At 35.9% G+C, this 17,377-nt stretch overlaps 1 protein-coding gene across 1 annotated transcript in view; it reads left to right on the top strand.

Annotated features, from left to right (window-relative positions):
* Positions 1 to 1,180: 1,180 nt before the first annotated feature.
* Positions 1,181 to 17,377, top strand: part of LOC306949084 (sodium channel protein type 1 subunit alpha) — a gene marked incomplete at both ends in the record, with an annotated part of 58,396 nt that continues 42,199 nt past the window's right edge. The window contains 6 exons of the mRNA XM_079538861.1: positions 1,181 to 1,444; positions 8,208 to 8,344; positions 12,299 to 12,379; positions 13,115 to 13,243; positions 13,948 to 14,039; positions 14,979 to 15,251. Coding sequence (XP_079394987.1) covers positions 1,181 to 1,444; positions 8,208 to 8,344; positions 12,299 to 12,379; positions 13,115 to 13,243; positions 13,948 to 14,039; positions 14,979 to 15,251 — 976 coding nt within the window. The remainder of the gene's footprint in view (positions 1,445 to 8,207; positions 8,345 to 12,298; positions 12,380 to 13,114; positions 13,244 to 13,947; positions 14,040 to 14,978; positions 15,252 to 17,377) is intronic.

Here is a 17,377-nt window from a genome sequence, read left to right as displayed (position 1 = left end):
CAAATGTACATACTGCCAATTAACAATGATATGATTATTTCATGATTGGGTGGTGAGTGATATTTTTCTCTAGTAAAATAAGGCTTATAAAATTCTGGTAAAGGGGCAGGATTTCATTTTTGAGTTGAATGTCTGATTGCAACTCTATACATTCTATATGAAAATCTGCAGGTAAAGTATTGATGTTGACTGAAAATGGGTGCAAATGTACAAAAAAAAACCATGATTTTTTTTGCAATCTTGAAATCTATTCTCCAATTCATTATCAAAACACGGAGTGAAGCTGTATATTTTTTGCTGTTCACAGGACTGTGTTTAGCCCGTGTATCAAAATGCATACGGTTATTTGCCATAACTTGAGTTAGCAGTGCACTGGGCCTTCCCTGTTCCCAGTTTCAGCCCAGACAGTGACGATTGCATACTGCTTCTGTTTGGTTGTTGTGAACAATCAGTGAGGGCCCAGGCCTGGGCAACTCAGCTGTGCAGAGCCGGTGCCATATGGTAGAGGGCAGCCATAGGACAGGCTTAGCCCTGTGGGTGGAATATACCTGCAAAAGCAAGTTCCCCAGTGTAGTTTGCACAGGGCAAAATGGCATCTGACATGAAAGTGCCTGTGAAGCAAAGATGTGCCACTGAATTCTTCTTCTGTGGAAAAAGTTGCACCCATTGACATTCATCAATGTTTGCTGAATGTTTATGGAGACCAACAGTGGATGTGAGAGCAGAGAGGGATGGATGGTGTGTTTCAACAATGGTGACAATGAGATGGAGTGAGATGGAAGGCAAGGCATTTCCAGATGGCAGTGCACAGCTGTCACCTCCACTGGAGCAGATTTTTATGAGCATGCGGGTTTGCTCGTTACTGGAAAAATGTGTGGCTAATGGTGGTGGCTATGTTTAAAAATAATGTTTTGTAGCTGAGAATTTGCTCTATCAAATAGTGTTATTGTGCTCTTTGTATCTGTTGTAGTTTCCATGGAAATAAGTAGAAGGTATTCGTAGGTTGCTCCAAAAGTAATATTTTAACATTCCAACATAAAATAAAAAAAGGATTTCAAAATAAATGTTGTAACTTTCTTATTCAATGATTGTAACATGTTTGTTTATTTTTTTTCTGCTTCCCTTTAGTATTTTCCTATGCAGAAGAATAAATGGTAATTAAAATGTGCAGGATGAAAAGATGGAGCAGCCAGTGCTTGTACCACCAGGACCAGACAGCTTCCAATACTTCACTAGAGAGTCTCTTGCAGCTATTGAACAACGTATTGCTGCAGAAAAAGCTAAGAATTCTAAACAAGATCGTAAAGACGATGATGAAAATGGGCCAAAGCCAAACAGTGATTTGGAGGCAGGAAAAACACTTCCATTCATATATGGTGATATTCCTCCAGGAATGGTGTCTGAGCCCTTGGAAGATATGGACCCATATTATATCAACAAAAAAGTGAGTCTAATATCAGTCCTGTTCATATCAAAATGTTTGGAGAGCTTTATCATACTTGTTTCATTCTCTTACTGTGAGTAAAATAGTTTCTTCATCTGTTAACTGACATCAGTGTGGGAAAACACCATTCTAATAATGTGGAAACAGCTAATCATTGTTAAAATAATTAGCACACAAGAGCAGAAAATGTTTGATGCCATTGATAGATATTCATTCTACCTCCCAGAAAGTAAATACATATTTGACATCTAGTTATAAAAATTAAATTTAGCTAATGCATAATGAGCGGTCATGGCACCAAGCCTGCTGAAGCTGAAGAAGTATTAGGTCAGTGCTCTCAGAAATATGGTTTGAATAGGTGGTTTTCTGTGGGGCCAGGAGTTGGGCTCGTTCATCCTTGTGGGTCCTCTCCAACTTGGGATATTCTATGATTCTATGTTTTCAAAACACATTCACCCTCATGTGCTGTTGGCAGATCAGTCTTCCTGCTTTCTGTAATGAGAAATTTTACAACTGTATAATTTTTAATATTAAATCAATCAAATTGGCAGCAAATGTGACATGATGACTGACTGTATAATTTGGTTATGTAGTGGATGTAGCAGGGTATAAATAAATAGAGTGAAAATCTAGACTCCTATACACAGCTCTCTTAAACAGTAGCGAAGTGCTCATCATCTCCAGTGGTACAGAATAGAAGCCATCATCCTTAGTGGATATTAACTTTTCATCATTTTCTTTTAATATGCATCAACATATACACATATTTGTATCTTCTGATATAATTGAACGTGTATCAAATGAACAATTATATCAAAATTATATCAAAGCTGAAACACAGTACATAATCTTTGATTGTAAACAAATGTAAGGATTCTAGATGTAGTGATAAAGAACCTACACAAACATATATATTTTATAGATTGAATACTTTGCAAACTTTAAAGAGTGAAGATTTACTGAAACTGAATACACCCATGTGTAATTCTGTGTCTAAGGTTCTTTACATTTAAAATTAACAGCATGAACCAACATTTTGGTCCCAGGAATCAGGTGATTTCAAATTCTAGGAAAAATTTTGGAATCAGAGAAACATAAGGATAAGCAGGAAATATCACAAGAAGAATCTAAAACTGATATTAAGGTTTCTGGTGGAAGTGGCCTTCAAAGGCTCTGGAATCCTTCCAAGCTAATTCTGTTGCACTGGCTATATACAGCAGAAAAGGCTTACAGCCTAGCAAGATGGCTAGCTTGGGTGATGCTTTAATTATTAGATACTGGGATTATGAAACTCTATAAATATCAAGACGAATTATTTTGATTTGCACAATATGCTGTGCTCTGAGTGTCTTTTAGCTTGCTAAATTTTATGTGATTTATCAGTCTGATTTTGACAAGAGAGAAAATACTATGTGAGAGCACAATATTTTTATCTTTATTATTTGATGACTCTGAAAGAGCCTTTATCTGCCATTCATAGTATATAAAAACTTATCTTTAAATCTCAGTTCTACTTTTACAAAGATGAAAGATCTGTTTCTACAAAATCAGGTTTTGTGGAGTTCCATACTGATTGCATCTGACTGATTATGATACAAAATCATACAAAATTGTATCTCTACCTGCCCAGAACTCATCCTGGATGTTCATAGACAAATCAGTCAGTCTTCTGTGTCTGAACAGTGAGAACTGTGAAGATGTGCTAGGAATGACCTACAGATACTTTTCTTGAGCCCTTAGAAATTGACAAGCCATTTAGCCCATTCATTGGTGGAGCTGAAAACCTACTGCATCAGGCAAGTCTGCTAGCTGAAGGTATTAAATCAAGTTTCTAGATCTGGCCTATGTGAAAGGAAGAATCTTTTTATTTGCACGCTAAATAACTTCTACAGGCAAGTCACATTTGCAGTACTGCCTGCTGGCATTTTCTTCTCTGTGCTCAAGTCCACGGATCTGCTCTATGCAAGTGATTCAATCTTCTGCGAAATAGGAATAGAAACAGCTTTTTCAGTCAAATACAAGAAAAGTTTTCTCACCCATTACAATTCTCTCCATTCTTCCTTCCTTCAGTGGGAGGAAAATAGGTTTTCCTGACATAAATTCCAGCATTAAAATATCTAAATCCTAGATTTTCTTATCTACTTTTATGTGAATTCTGAAAAGATTTTTATCTTGCTTCTTTTTTGAGTGTATTGATAGAAGTTCATGATCCTGTCCTGCAAGCCTCAGAAGCAGAGATAGAGAAAAGCCTGAAGCAGAAGAGAACAACTCCAGGAAGAGCCAAAGCACTCTTAACGCTTAGTATGTTCACCTCTGTACCATTTCATGTTGCAGATTTTTCTTTACTCCTCTCTGAATTCTGTCCTATAAGGTCAAGGAGTCAAGCAGCATACACTATCCCAAAGTAACAACCTGACAATTGCTGCATGATAGTTAGTGATTATATATTGCTGCCTGGGGAAGCATTTATCTGAAATTACATGGGTCTAAAGAAGCAATACAGAATGAAGGAAAATTACTATTTGTTAGAAAGAGTTAGGACAAGTATATGGATTAGTAAATGCTGCTATTGTGGATCATCTCTGTTAAGATGTGCATAAATGATATCTGATTCAGCCATAGAACATCTAAAAGTTTGACTTCCAAACGTTCAAATAGGCTACAACAATGGTTATCTACAGTGTTTGTCAAATGATTCTAATAATTGTATTCACTGTGTTTCTTCAGAAAATCTAATAGGCTGTAGAAATACCCTCTTTATTCCAAATTTGAGTCATAAGGAAAATCATGCATCAGTTGCTTGATATCTGTGTATTGCAACACACTAATTGGTCTGGTGGTGGGTTTTTTTGTTTGTTGTTTTTCCTTTCTTTGGAGGGGGAATAGGGAGTCTTCTTTGCTGGATAATATGAATCAGCAGGGCTGAGCTCTTCCCTAAAGGTCTAACTACTAAGTAATTAATAGAAGTCTGCCACCTATTTTGCCATACTCAGGCAGTTTTATTTTCAGAAGGATACTTTTCACTGTACTGCATATGAGATCAAATTGAAATTATGTTTTGGTATCTTTGTTTCTATGCAAAACTTATCACCAAAGAGGATGTATCAATAAATACATTAAATAAATATTAACTTAAAGATGAACGGAATAGGCAAAAATAGCACCTAATAGCAGTATAGATTTCCACTGTACTTCAGATAGCCTTAATGCCAAAAACTGGACCATGGGAACAAAATTCATCTATTACAATTTAATACCCCTCCTTAAGTTCTTATGGTTTTATTATAATGAAGTGCCATTGTACATGGTGTTCAGTAATGCTGGTCTTTGGAACTGTCAAGTTTAGCATTCTAAAACTTTGTTCACTTTTTGTCTTCTACTCCTGTTTAAGTGCAAATCTGTGTTTTCCAAATACAATGGCGACTGCCTGTTCATGGTGAAGCTGCCATCACAAAGTATCAGGGAGGTTCAAATCACTATCTATTGAGAAAGGATCAGCTGGAACCCTTTCAGATCCTCATGTGCAGGCATGCTTCAAAATCTCATCCACTTGGTTTCTTACCTTAAAGTCTGGCTATTTTATCTTGAAGCTAGGCTGCTTCATTTAAAAGGAGCGAAAGAATAGCTGGAATTAAATGGGCCCTACTTCATTTTTCTCCTGCTATAGTGTAGATTTAGCATTGCTGCTGATTGCCTCTGCCCACCCTGCCTCTTGCTGATTGATGCCTGTCAGAAAAGCTCTGTCCTTTTGTCCTTGGTTACACCAGTTGCCTAATCCTATCAAACCATACTTCCTGGATTCCCAGACTTGATTTGTCTTGCAGAAGGAAACAAAAAAACCTGTAAAATCATTTTACTTAACATAAGAAAAAGTGAATGCACTGGTGATCTTAAATATCTTTTATAGTTTCAAATGAAAGAATTTTGAAGATAAAAGTTACAGAGTAACACAGTAACACAGAAAAACTAAGATCTAGCTAGAAAAAAAAAAATACTTTCAACAGACAACCACAAAACAAGAAAATGCCAATTTCAGAAATGCCACAAGTCTCTTGTGCTGGCCCTCTCTAGGGCTTTCCCTGAGAAACTATTTGGGTGCTAAGACTAAGAAGCTGGCACTACAGAAGGTGCTGTGGGTTTTGAGATAGTGTTTATCTAACCATGGGAAGTGGTAATGCAATGCAGTAGTGCTCAGCCTTCAAGAAGCTGTTTCAAAGCCAAATGAGAGTTTTGGCTTTGAAGCACTTTCTTCCTCCTGGTAGCCCTGGTAAGACTACAGTTTCTCAGTTTGGGTCAAATATGGCAAAAATTACAGAGCTGGAAGCCAGTTTACAGGCACAAAGCTGCAAATTAGACCCTTCTCTTTAGGTATTTCATTGAATTTAAATTTACACTGGAATACTTTGAGTCTGAGCCTTTATAAAATGATAAAGCCCTTTATGAAACAAAAACCCTGGAAAGTATACATAATCTTCCACATATGAATATTAATCTTATAATTTATTTAGAATTTATTTCTCAGAGTATATCTACTTTGTTGTGTCAGATTTGGGTGGAATGTTTCATATTCATCCACACTCCCTGCACACTGCCTTGCATCTGGAATGAGACTGGGTGCAAATGCAGGAAGCTTACGCAGGAGTTGGACATTAGCTGTAATCCCTGTTTCTGCATTTTTAGGAAAATTCTTGACAAGATACAATTTTAATTCATTTTAAAGACTAGAAGTCAGTGGACCAATGCAGTCATTTTCAAGGTTCCCATCACAGAAATGTTTTTGGATGAAAAATTAAAACTGAAATAGAAATTGTAAGTTTTGCTGGTTCTGCTTATGCAGGGCAGCAGAAAGTGGAACAACTAAAATAGCAGCAGCTTTCAACTGAAACTGGAGTGGTGCCAGCATGCTGTTATTTTCCATAAGGCACGTTAGAAAAGAAATGTATGTTTAATAGGCTTGTGTTCAAAGATTTTTAAAAAGATGTAGGTTGGCTAAATGTAGGTGGTGTAGTTTTAGATGCAAGCTGGTAGGAAGTGTGACTTTTATTATATTTTCTCAACTACCTCATAGCTGCAGAAGCTGTTATTGTGAGCTGTGAGGCCTGGGGGCTGGGGCCAGATCTGAGAGGGAAAATTCACCATGCCCCTTGATAAATGGTACCAAAACCCATAATTCATCTGTTTGGCTACTCACATATTTAAAATGAAACCTTAATTCAAGGTCAAGTGAACTGCAGTTACCCTTGAAAGGTCATTTGTTATCTGTAATCTAACTGGAAATATAATTTAGGAGCATTAGCTCAGTTCTTATCCTGTTGTTCGGTTTCATCCTGCAGATTCTCCATCTCTGTGCAGAAGCAGGAAAAACAAATACATCTCTCATAGCTTTTCTACATATATTGAGTTGGTGTTCAAGATTCAGTGTTAATGACACTTAGTATTAAGGGCTTTGATCTGTGTTACCGGGTGTGCTGCATAGAGCCAGAACAGAGGCAGCTCAGGGAAGAAGACAGAAAGTGATTTAGGGCTGGGAGAGCACTCAGTGCTCATCCCCTTCTACTCTGCCTTCTGTTCTTGGTATCCACCACAGGCTTGTGGAAACCATTATTTCTGCAACTCCCTCTGCCTCCTGGATGCTGCTAGCAATTGGTATCATTACTTCCTGGTCTGTACACACTAAGCATCGTGAATATAAGCAGACTGAAGAGCTGTCTTCCTTGAAAATTCTTGACATGTTTTTCTCAGACTTATAGCCTTCCCAGAAATAGTTCTGTACACTGCTTGCCATCAGTCAGTAAACTTCATGTCTTGCTCCACCTTCACAGATAACCAGAAGAGATCAGTATCTCCTTTCTCACATTTCCAGTGGCATCCTAGCTTACGGATCACTTCTTCAGCAATGTAATGATAAGCAAGGAAGCTTTATCATAGTTTGTCCAAGAATAAACAACCCTAACAAAACAGAAAAAGCAATTTTAGAGATTTCTCATTGCTGGTTTCTTCAATACCTTTAATTCTGCTTGAATTTAGGCAGTAATCCTTGTGCATGCAGATCTCTTCCAAATTACCAATTCTTCCTTCTGCAGTGCTTTTTGTTCTCTTTTTGTTTGTTTCTACATTTGAAGATCACCTCAGTGCCACAAAGCAACTTGGCAGGCTGCATTTCCAATGTTGTATTGTCAGTTGTTGCAGCCACAATGGGCTGCAGTGTAAGCAATTTTTTTCAAAGTTTCCCTGAATTTTATGCACTTGTTAGTGGTTAAAATAAAATCTAACACGATGTATGTGTTCTGGGAAGGATTTACACCTTTAAAATGCAGTTTTGCAGGGTGGTCATCTGGGATGTGTTTCTTATTCTCCTCAGGTAAGGTATACTTGGATGCCCACAGTCCTCAGAGATTCATGACTACATGTGTTATTCCTATTTCTCTTTATCCTTAGCACAAGCTTTGGAAACTATAAACACAATTAAAATTTTTGTTAATCATTTCTGCATCTTTTGCTACAAGAAGTGAATAATATAACTGATATTGCTTAACAAAGCAGTATTACAAAAGCATTAGTGAAATGAATGTTCTATATTTAAAATTATATTTTTGGACATCAGGTAAGTACTGGCAGTAAGTTTTATTTCAAAAGTGTGTCATGCGTTTTGTATATTAACTATTCAAAAATTCATGAATTTGCTGACTGTCATTTAAAAAGGTTTAAAATAAGCATCTACAGTGAATACAAACTTACAAAAATTTTTGTTTTTCTTTTTCAGACTTTTATAGTATTGAATAAAGGGAAGGCAATATTCCGATTCAGTGCCACCTCTGCCCTGTACATTTTAACTCCATTCAATCCTCTTAGAAAAATAGCTATTAAAATTTTGGTACATTCATATCCTTTTGCAATTTAGTTCATGAAAAAAACCTCATGTTTCTATTTCATTGCAAATAGAAGTTTTTCATATGTTATTATTTTTTTTCAGCATTAGAATTATGGTAAGTTTCTATCAATACAAGGAAATTTGAATATATTATTTAAATACATTTGATTATATTATTCAAATACATCATAGCTATCCTGTCAAATTTTGATACTTTAATTATAGAAATTTACAGATGGATTAGAAAAATCACTAATCTCTGGATTTGTAAATCTTTTTCATTTTTTAAAACAGTCTTGTTAATTTAAAGACAATTTAAATATGCAGGAATATTTCAGAAAAATTTCTCCAGATTTATGTTAATATTAAATTGTTACATGCTCCTGATTCTTTTTTTGTGCTATGAAGCCTATCAATAGTAGAAATTATATTTAGTAATGAAAGCATTTTGTACTCATAAATTCCAGAAAAGCTCTCTATTTTAAAATTTTGCAATCTAGTTAATTGGAAATATCATAAGCCACTTCCAGAAAGCAGCAGCAGCAGCATAGCAGGCAGTTTGCAATGTCTTTGTATGTGCAAATGATTAATGATTGGGGGATCATAACTGATGGGACTGTGCATGATACAAGGTTTTAGTCTGGTATCTAGATTGGTGCCTGATGTTCATAACAGCTGATGGACATTTCTAGAGAATGAGGTTTTTGTGCAACTTCTTGCACAACGCCAGGAGTGGGAAAGCAATCACCACATGGAAACGTTAGCATAACAGTAAAAGTAGAGCAGTTACTCAAAGGCAGAAGTCTAAGACTTACTAGAGATTGCTGGGGCAATTTTCTACATATTTTCTAAGTATTTGGCTAAGAAGAATAAAATGGAGGACTGCTGCTGATTCAGTAGACCTTTTCCTCTAAGCTCTCTCAAAGTTAAAGCAATAAGAGGAGGGATGGAAAGTGCCTGGAAAGAAGGGAGCAGCTGGGGACAGTAAGGGACCTGACAGACCTGCAAGCATCATGGTGATGATGGTGAGAAAACGGAGCCAGTACTGTCAGATTGAAGTTATTTTTGTCTTAAATACAGAAGTGGTTTTTTTGTTTGTTTTGTTTTGTTTTGTTTGTTTGTTTTATCTTAAATGGAAGGACAGGTTTGTGGGTTTTTTGTTTGTTTATTTGTTTTTAATTTAATACAAAGCAAACACTGCAAGTATTAATGTCTTTGGTCACCTACAGTGTTCCATAATGCATTTTAGGTTTTGGATACTTATATTTTGTCAAGGTTAGCTTATAAGATAAAAAAAAAAAAAAAATAGGCAGTAATGTTGTTTACTATTTTTACTAATCCTATGATTTTTATCAGTAAACTCTACAGCCCTGCTTTGAGGCAGGAGTTTGGCATTGTAGTCTCTGTAAAAGAACAGTGCCTTTTGCTTTCAGTGCAAAAGATGTATTTTGAGCACAGTGAAACTGGTGCATCTTGGAGAATCTCCACATACATGTCCTCTGAAATCCCTGAACCTCTGTATATGGGGCTCCAACCACATGTGCCCAGACACACAATCAGATGTTGTTCACTCAGCAAGGAGTCAGAGTGTGTCTCTTCTAGAGCTCTGAGACTTCTGATATTGTTCTTACTTTACTGTTGGTACCTATTGTAATAGCAGTCCCCAAGAATTGGTAACAGCATGAATTTCTCTGCTGACTCACCCCCTGGTATTCTGCCTGCTTGACTCAAGGTAAATTATTCAGTTTTGAAGGCAACACAAGAGTGATGGAGGATGGCCAGACTTATGCAATGAATGGGAACAAATGGAAAAGTTAGAAGAGATGGGGGGTGAGAAGACAAAAAAATGCAGGCAACAGTGGCTGGAGTTGCAGGGTGCAAGGAGTATTAGAAAGGATCAAGGAGAAGCATAAGAGAAAAAGTGGTACCTTGGAAAGTATCTCTATGCTAGCTAGCCTTTGGAAACTGAAATTAGTGATATTCAGTATTTTCTCACTACCAGGAGCTATCTGGAAAACCAACTAGCAGTGTTTTTTGTTTTCTGTTTTTTTTTTTTTTCCAGATTTGCATCTTCCACAAAGTCTATCAGGCAGTAGGCCACTTCATCTGTTCCAGGAAGTGGCTGGCTTGAGGTTGAGCAGTAGCTCTAAATGAAAACCGTTACTGTGCAGGAAGAGTGTGAAAAACAAATCACTATATATCAGAATTGTTCACATATGTGTATAGTTGTATTCTTATATAATATAAAATACTAAATTAAGGGAAGTTTGAGATTGTAATACACTCAAAATGTGAGAGAAGTGGAAAAAGAGGCACAGGCACTGAATGTACCAATTATGTTTGAGGTTCTCATATGGGAAAGCATGGCCAGGTTTAAGACTTCAAAGTACATTATCCCAGCTGAGCATCTGTTCATCTGTTCCCTTTAAGAGTGAACAGCACTTTGGCCATGCAAATCAAACCCATGGTGAGTTGTGTACAGACTGAGCAGTGTGCAAGAACCTACCTGTGGCCTTTGTTATTAATGATACAGAGCTGTAAACCCACAATGTACCACACAGAACTAAAAACTCAACTCTCCCAAAAAGGCATTTAACTTCTTTAACTGAAGCTACAAACGTCTCCCAGCTTTGTTCCTAAAATTCATAAGGATCCAAGATTTAGATTTTTGTAGATACTTCATTTCCTACATAGCTGAAAGATATAGAATAAAGAAGGAAGAGATCCTTATGGCAAATTCGATTTGATGCACAGTGCTGATTTGCTCAGAGAAGGCAGTGCTTCATGTCTACCAAAGGAGTTTTTTAGGCCTTCTTCAGTCTGATTCCTCACTTCTGAACACTGGCCATTTTGATTTAACATTCTTTCTAAGTAGTTTTGTATGTGATATACATGGTGATAGAGCTCTTTGCTTAGCCCTATAAAAGTCATGACAGCCTTCTTTATGCTTCAGCATCAAACATATGTATTTAGCACCAAGAATGTTATCTGAATGGATAGTGTTTATCCTACTGGCATAGATCACATTTCTGCCTTTTTAAGAATATTCCTAAAATAAGAATCTTGTTTGTTTTCCAGGGTGCTGTATTTCTAACTACATTTTATGTACTTTGTTTTATGAGATAAATGAAACTTCCGGGAGATATCTCCATGTTTTTCAACTACCAAAATTAATTCTCTTTGGACAAGGAAATTTCTCAATTAAATAAATTCAGAATCTTGAATCCTGCCTGTGGACTGTGCACACAAGCACCATATAGGATAATAATTAATTATTCTACGCAAATAACAATGATTTTTGCTATTCAAAGCTTGTATGACAATGTAATCCCCCAAATGAGTTGTCACTTTAATGAAAGGTATCGCTATATTTACTGCTTATTCAACAATTTAGATAAATGTCACCTACAGAAATTGGGCAGGTAAATCCTTCCCTGTGATTTGAATGTTAACTTGAAAGTATATGCTTGAGTCTGAATGCTTTAAGTAATTATCTGAATGCTAGCACAAATTTTCTGCAAAATTTAGGTTGAAATGTAACTTTTCCTCCTCCTCTTTCATTTACAGTGAAGGTTGCTCTTTTGTTTGCTTAGTTATATTTTTATGCTAAAAAAACAAAAAACAAAACAAAACAAAAAACCCTCAAACTAAAAAATGCTATGTACCTATTATTTTTTTTTTAATGAAATTAAAATTCTTGGGCTCTTACATGCAACTTCATTTGTAAATACTTTTCATGCAAGTATTTTTAAGGAATATAACATATAAAAAGATGACTAGAGGAAAAATTAAAGTCAAACGTTTGGCATAAAGGTGTATGTAGTATTGCCTATTTTCTGCTGCCATCGTGTGGCTACTTTGGATCAGGTTTTAGTCTACACAATTACAAATGGTAATATTTTACTGCACTTAAAATCTATGGTTGATGTGACATTGCTTGAATTGCTATTGTAATTCCCTTAACTATGATTTACATTATTCAGCATGCTTATTATGTGCACTATTTTGACCAACTGTGTGTTTATGACCATGAGTAACCCTCCGGACTGGACCAAGAATGTAGAGTAAGTTGTGCATTTTACTTAAAGATATCCATGCCTCTGACAGTTCCTCAGTAAGCCAATATGCTTGCAACTGCAGTTGTGTGCTGGCTGGAACTATCATGAGATAGTAATAGTATTTCCTCTCTATACTATGTAGAAATGTTGGATAATTATTCAAATCTATTTCTGGGAGAATATTTGGGTTGACAAAAATAGAAGTTATTTATGGATATTGTTGTACTTGGATTCCACTAGTTCTTTATTATCTTCATGGTTTAGCATCTACACCATGTGTTAATGCCACTACATTAAGAGTAGAACTGTGGCTATTTGTAGATACCAGGTAAAGACAGCATATATCCAAATGTATTCTTAAAGTGAAATGTATTAAAGTGAAACTTATGTGCATGCTTGTATTCTCCCTCTTCTAAAGTTAATACTAGTTGGATTCGATTTTAGTGGTTCTGACAGTATCCAGTATCTTATGCTTACAATGTTCTTGGATCACAGAATGGATGTAGTATAATTTTAAACTGAGTGTCACTGATAATTTTAAAAAAATGTTATCTATTTTATGGTTTTATTTCTTTGATTTATGCATAAGATCAATAATTCTGTATTTAATGTGCATGAATTAAAAAATATATACAGTAAGTATAAAGCATGTCAGAAGACACTGCTTTTTACCACATTTCTTTTCAGTGCAAGTGTAGAATATTATTACTTATTTCAATTAATTTTTCTGATATTTTCCAGGTACACCTTCACTGGAATATATACGTTTGAGTCGCTTATAAAAATTATTGCAAGAGGCTTTTGCTTAGAAGATTTTACTTTTCTTCGAGATCCATGGAACTGGCTCGATTTCACTGTCATTACCTTTGCGTAAGTTTTTGTTTTTTTCTTTTTCTTCAAAAGTGAAGGGCAAAAAGGGCATGAAATTAGTATCAATACATATAAATTTCATCAAATAGAAATACTTCTATGAATTTACTTTGTCTAAAACAATTTTCACATTCTAATGTGAATATATTGATGTAAAACATAAATACTGCGAAAGCCATTAGTCCAGTTAGTATTAGGCTAATTTCATGTCCTGCGTTTTTTTCTCTGAGCAGAAAAGGAGCATCCCTTTGACTTCATTCCACAAACTTACCAATCTAGTCTAGATAAATTTTAGGCTTTCAAAGTTAAATCACTGTGATTCACTTCAGAGAAGTTAAAATTAACTGAAGGCCCTGAAAGCATATTAATGCAAGGCAAACTGCAATGAAAGGTAAACCTCTGACTGTTGCTATTTAATTTTTTGCTAAAAACGCCAAAGTGGTCTTGATGAAAGACCCAAGTAAGTAGCATAAACTTTGCCTAAATTCTGAATAACTGTGATTTAATCCTACAGGTATGTAACAGAATTTGTAAACCTAGGCAATGTTTCAGCTCTTCGAACTTTCAGAGTATTGAGAGCTTTGAAAACTATTTCTGTAATCCCAGGTAAGAAGTAACTGGTGTAAGGTGTTAGGCCCCTTGTACCTCCCAACTGTTCCTTTTTATCCTGTCATTGTGTTTGTGTGTGAACTCCCCTATTACAGATATGTGACAGAGTTTGTGGACCTGGGCAATGTCTCAGCGCTGAGAACATTCAGAGTTCTCCGAGCTTTGAAAACAATATCAGTCATTCCAGGTGAGAGCTAGGTTAAACACTGAGGCTGACTGTTGTTCCACAAAGGCTATACTCACATTTTTGAAGCATAAGCCTTATTTCTTTCCACAAAAAAAAAGAAAAAAAAAAAAAAAAAAAGCAGGAATTGGAAGATATCAGAATTTACTGAAATCTCTGATTCATTGCTTTTTAACATGAGCTCTTTCCTTTTGAAATCAGCCTTTGAGTTTAACAGATTCTTGCATGAGACATTGCAATACAAAGTGTGTGTGGTTTTCACCTTCTGATGTCAAGCTTTCTTCTCCACATTCAATGAATATCAGTTACCCTGAAGTTTTCTTACCCATATGTATTTTACCTACATGATGTTGTGTGGTATTTGTTGTGGATTTTGTGTCTTAAAAATAGAACTGTTTTAAATGTTGATTAAGTAACAAAGTTAATGGAATAAGATAATAAAGAATAGCATGGGCATTGCATGGGGGATTTATTATCTTAAACTTCTATGATTTTCCAAACCATCTCCAGTTTTATAGCATTAAATTTAACTGAATTTTTTTATAAACAGGCTCTTTACTACTGTCTTCTAATTCTAGTATGTTATAAAACTGTTAATAGCAAAGGTTTGGGGCAAGAGGTATTGACAAACAAAAAGAAAGAAGACTTTTCTGCAAGATTCATGTATAGCATGAATAACAAAGTCACTTGTTTTAGTATTAAAACAAGTATTTTGAAATATATGCAACTCATTCCATTTACTGTTTCAAATGAACATACACTTTGGCTTTTTATTCATTTTCACAAGTGAAAAAGCTCTTCACAAAAGTGTTATTTCACAGACATTATGATCATTTATTTGGGCTTCTGCATGAAATCTATAACTTTACTGGGAGATACTGTCATTTTTTATGCTTTAAAAATCTTTTGAACACCAGAATAAAAATTCCTTTACATTTTCAGGCTTGAAGACTATTGTGGGAGCCCTAATTCAGTCCGTGAAGAAGCTCTCGGATGTTATGATCCTGACTGTGTTTTGTCTGAGTGTATTTGCACTAATAGGGCTGCAGCTGTTCATGGGCAACTTGAGGAATAAATGTCTGCAGTGGCCTCCAGAAAATTTCACTCTGGAAACAAATATAACTTCCCAGCTCAACAGCACCATTGGTGAAAATGGTACACTGGTTAATTCAACAGTGACTCCATTTGACTGGAAGGGGTACATTGAGGATGAAAGTAAGTATTGTCAGCATAATTGTTATTAAAATGTTCTATAAATGGCTCAGTTCTTAAGAATAAGATATATTTCAAAGCAAGTTTATCAAAGACTATTGTGTCATTTCTGACAGATATCAGAGACTTCTGACTTCCAGTAAGAGAATCCAGTGAAGTGCTTAGAATTATCACCACACATCCATTCTTGTACTTCACCACTCCCATACTTAGAAAAGTTTATTTATGGTCTGACATAACTTTATGTTGAAATTTAAGTTTATTGTTCTTATCAGCTTCACCACAGGCCTGAAAAATAAATTATTCCCCAACCTTAATCAGTGTCTCCGAGATATTTAGAGACTGCACTCAAGTTACCATGCTCTGTTCTCTTCACTTTCAATCTTTTTTCCATCATGTTTTTTCTCTGAAGATTTATTTTTTAGATCTAAATCTCTCTTCTGTATTCTTTCTTGCTCATAAACATCCTTCTTATGGCACAGAAGCCACATCCAAGCATTTCACCTCCCTGTCTCACCTGCTGGTTGGGTTAAGCTGGCAAGAGGCAGTCTAGAAGGACTGTGCTGCAGCATAGTAACTTGTGCTTTATATATCTGCCGCTAGTGCTTGCCTTTGTTTACAACTCTAGCATCATTAAATCAAGTTCAGCTTGTGATCTTCCTGCCTCCTGAATCTTTTACAGACATTAAACACATTAGGTTTTCACTTTATATTTGCACAGTTCACTGTTCCAACCTGAAAAGCGCCGTTTTCTCTGACCGTCTTTGTGACTCTCCTGGATCTTTTAAATTGTAATGATTTCCTGAGACCTACCTGTCACCCTTATGAGATCAGTATCATTCACAAATTTGACAAGATCATATTAGTTAAAATCTTGAGTAGCACTGATCTCAGACAAGTCTCCTCAGAACTCATTTTGATGCATCTTTCCATTTTTATCATTTCCCATCATATGGTTTTCCAAGCTAATACGGATAGTTTGGCAAACTGAAAATAAACAAACAAATGTATTTCAATACAGTTAAATGTGAGATTGCAAACCTAAGATCCTTGCTTTAAATATCAGTACTGGACAATTTGTAGCAAGACAGGTTCACATGCATAAAGAGTGTACTTGGTAGCATACATCATCTCTAAGAATGAAAAAATTGAAAGGAAGAAGGAAAAGTGAGAGGAAAGGGAAAATTGATAACAGTAGTTAGCTGTGAGAAAGTGCTGGGGTCCCCAGGTGAGTTTCATCCCCTAAGTGTTCTTTCCGGTGCAGCAGGTGATTACCCCATACTACTTTTCCCATAGTAACCATATATTTTTCATTAGAGTCTGCTCATACTTCCTGTGGGTTTTTCATACTTACAAAGCTATTAGCACTAATTGGACATGCTTTGATCAGGGTGGGTTCTGAATGACCAGTTGAATTTTAAGCTCATACATGCATGTTATAAGGTCACCTAATACAAACCAAAAGCTACAGCAAATAAGTAGGAAAAAGCTGGAGGGGGAAGGGGATGATTTTCACACTGGGGACAATTGCTTTCCATGAACACCTGCTGTAGCAACGCTGTATTTGCAAACATATTTAAAAACAAAAACAAAAACAAAAAACCACCATGAGAATAAGCAAATGAAAAACAGGAGAACAAAGGAAAAGTAGTGCCACAGAGGCATTGCAAAGCACTGTCACAGCAGCTTGTGTGAAAGGTTGCAGAGCTGCAACTGAGAGGCAAGATGCAGAAATGTGATTAGAAGGTCCTTAGCAAGGCACCTAAGGCACTTTGGAGCAGACAGGACTCTAACAAATTGAGACTGAAACTCTGCAGTCAAAAGCTAAATGGTATCCTGTTCACATAAATAAATTATTGACTAGGAAGGCAGTATTACCCCTGTATTTAGCACTGCTGCAGTTGCTACTGGAATACTATAAAAAGTTCAATTTAGATGGAATGTTGAAAAAAATGGGGGATGTGCAGAAAAGAGTACAGTGATTAACAGGCTAGAAAACATGCTTTATACCAAGATAGGTCAGAAGCTCAACCTACTTAGCATATCAAAGAGAAAGTTTAAGGGGTGATCTGATCACAGTTAAGAAAAACCTCATGGGGAACAGATATTTCATCACAGACATATCTTTG

This window comes from Tetrao urogallus (assembly GCF_951394365.1).
Source record: "Tetrao urogallus genome assembly, chromosome: 8".
Lineage (NCBI taxonomy): Eukaryota > Metazoa > Chordata > Aves > Galliformes > Phasianidae > Tetrao > Tetrao urogallus.
This window is presented reverse-complemented; position numbering and strand designations above follow the sequence as displayed.